At 49.3% G+C, this 1,220-nt stretch overlaps 1 protein-coding gene across 1 annotated transcript; it reads right to left on the bottom strand.

Annotated features, from left to right (window-relative positions):
• Nucleotides 1-205: 205 nt before the first annotated feature.
• Nucleotides 206-667, bottom strand: LOC135173801 (ribonuclease H-like). The gene has a single exon (XM_064140962.1). It carries the CDS (start codon nt 665-667, stop codon nt 206-208), a length of 462 nt encoding a protein of 153 aa, XP_063997032.1.
• Between the last annotated feature and the right edge of the window lie 553 nt (nt 668-1,220).

The following is a 1,220-nucleotide window of genomic DNA, read 5'->3' as shown; positions in this document are numbered from 1 at the left end:
TGCTCCACAGCTTCTTATCTTCTCTAATGTGCTGAGCTGGGGCTAGGTTGGGGTGATTGGCTTTGAGCCTAATTTTACACTGTGGGCAGGCTGAGATGATTGCTTCACAGGCTGCTATAGAAATTGGCCATCCTCTGGATCTACATTCGTAGTAGAGGTCTGACTTTCCTGAATGGCCTCTTTTAATATGTAACCATTTGGCTAGTCACCACCAATCATCTTTCTCATCACTGACCATATTTATCTTTGCCAGGTAATCCACCTGCTCATTCCATGTTGCAGCCGGGGTTTGCTTTTTGGAATGCCCTTTTACCCAGCCCACTTTGAGGAGTCTGGATCGGCTTATCTCCAATAGCCTCTGCCAGTCAGCAGCCCTCCATACTTCTACATTTGAAACCTTCCACTGATTCACCTCCCACTGGCAGATCCGCTTGGTGGCACCTTTGATTGTGGAGTAGGAATCAGTGTAGATGGTTTCTGCTCCATGCTCAGCTGCCAGCATGAGGGCACGTAGTTCACCCACTTGTGCACTGCCATCACCCTCCTCGGTGACAGTTTGGCCTGTGCCAATCTCCAAGACCATGGCTTTGTAATGCCATTTGGACCCTACCCTCTGGGAGGATGCGTCCGTAAACCACACTCCTGATTTATCTGAGTCTGTGGTCATTTCTGGGGCCACCTGAATAGGAGAAGGCTTATCTGGCTGGCAAGCAGTGCTTTATCAGGGTTTATGGGCTGTTGCAGCTTGGATACCTTTGTAGGCCCCTCTCTTAACGGCAAGAGCTGTGAGATTCCCTCTAGGTAGGTGTACCACTTTCTTATGGTAGCCTTCTGGGCAATCCCTTCTGGTGGAGGAGATCCTTTGAGGATTGCTCTCAACAGTGGGAAAGGGCCCTGCACTATGATGTCTTGGGTATTGAGGAGTTTCTCTGCCTCCTTGACTGCTCAGGTTAGGGAAAGGAGTCCCTTTTCCCACTCCGAGTACCGTGCCTTGGTCTCTTTAAATGCCGTAGATGAAAATAAGAGAGCTCTACTAGGACCATTGGGTCCCCTCTGGAATATTCCACAGTATGAGGCGTGCTCTGAAAAACCCCATTCAGCCCTTAGGGCATCTTTTGGGTGCAGAGGCCCCAACTTCTGATAAGCCTTTAATTCGTCTTTCAGAACTTTCAGGCTCTCAGAGTATCGTGGAGTCCAATCCCAGACTTTGTGGTTCTTAA

Source organism: Pogoniulus pusillus (genome assembly GCF_015220805.1).
Source record: "Pogoniulus pusillus isolate bPogPus1 chromosome W unlocalized genomic scaffold, bPogPus1.pri SUPER_W_unloc_2, whole genome shotgun sequence".
Classification (NCBI taxonomy): domain Eukaryota; kingdom Metazoa; phylum Chordata; class Aves; order Piciformes; family Lybiidae; genus Pogoniulus; species Pogoniulus pusillus.
The sequence above is the reverse complement of the archived record's forward strand: the minus strand, read 5'-3'. Positions and strand labels throughout refer to the sequence as shown.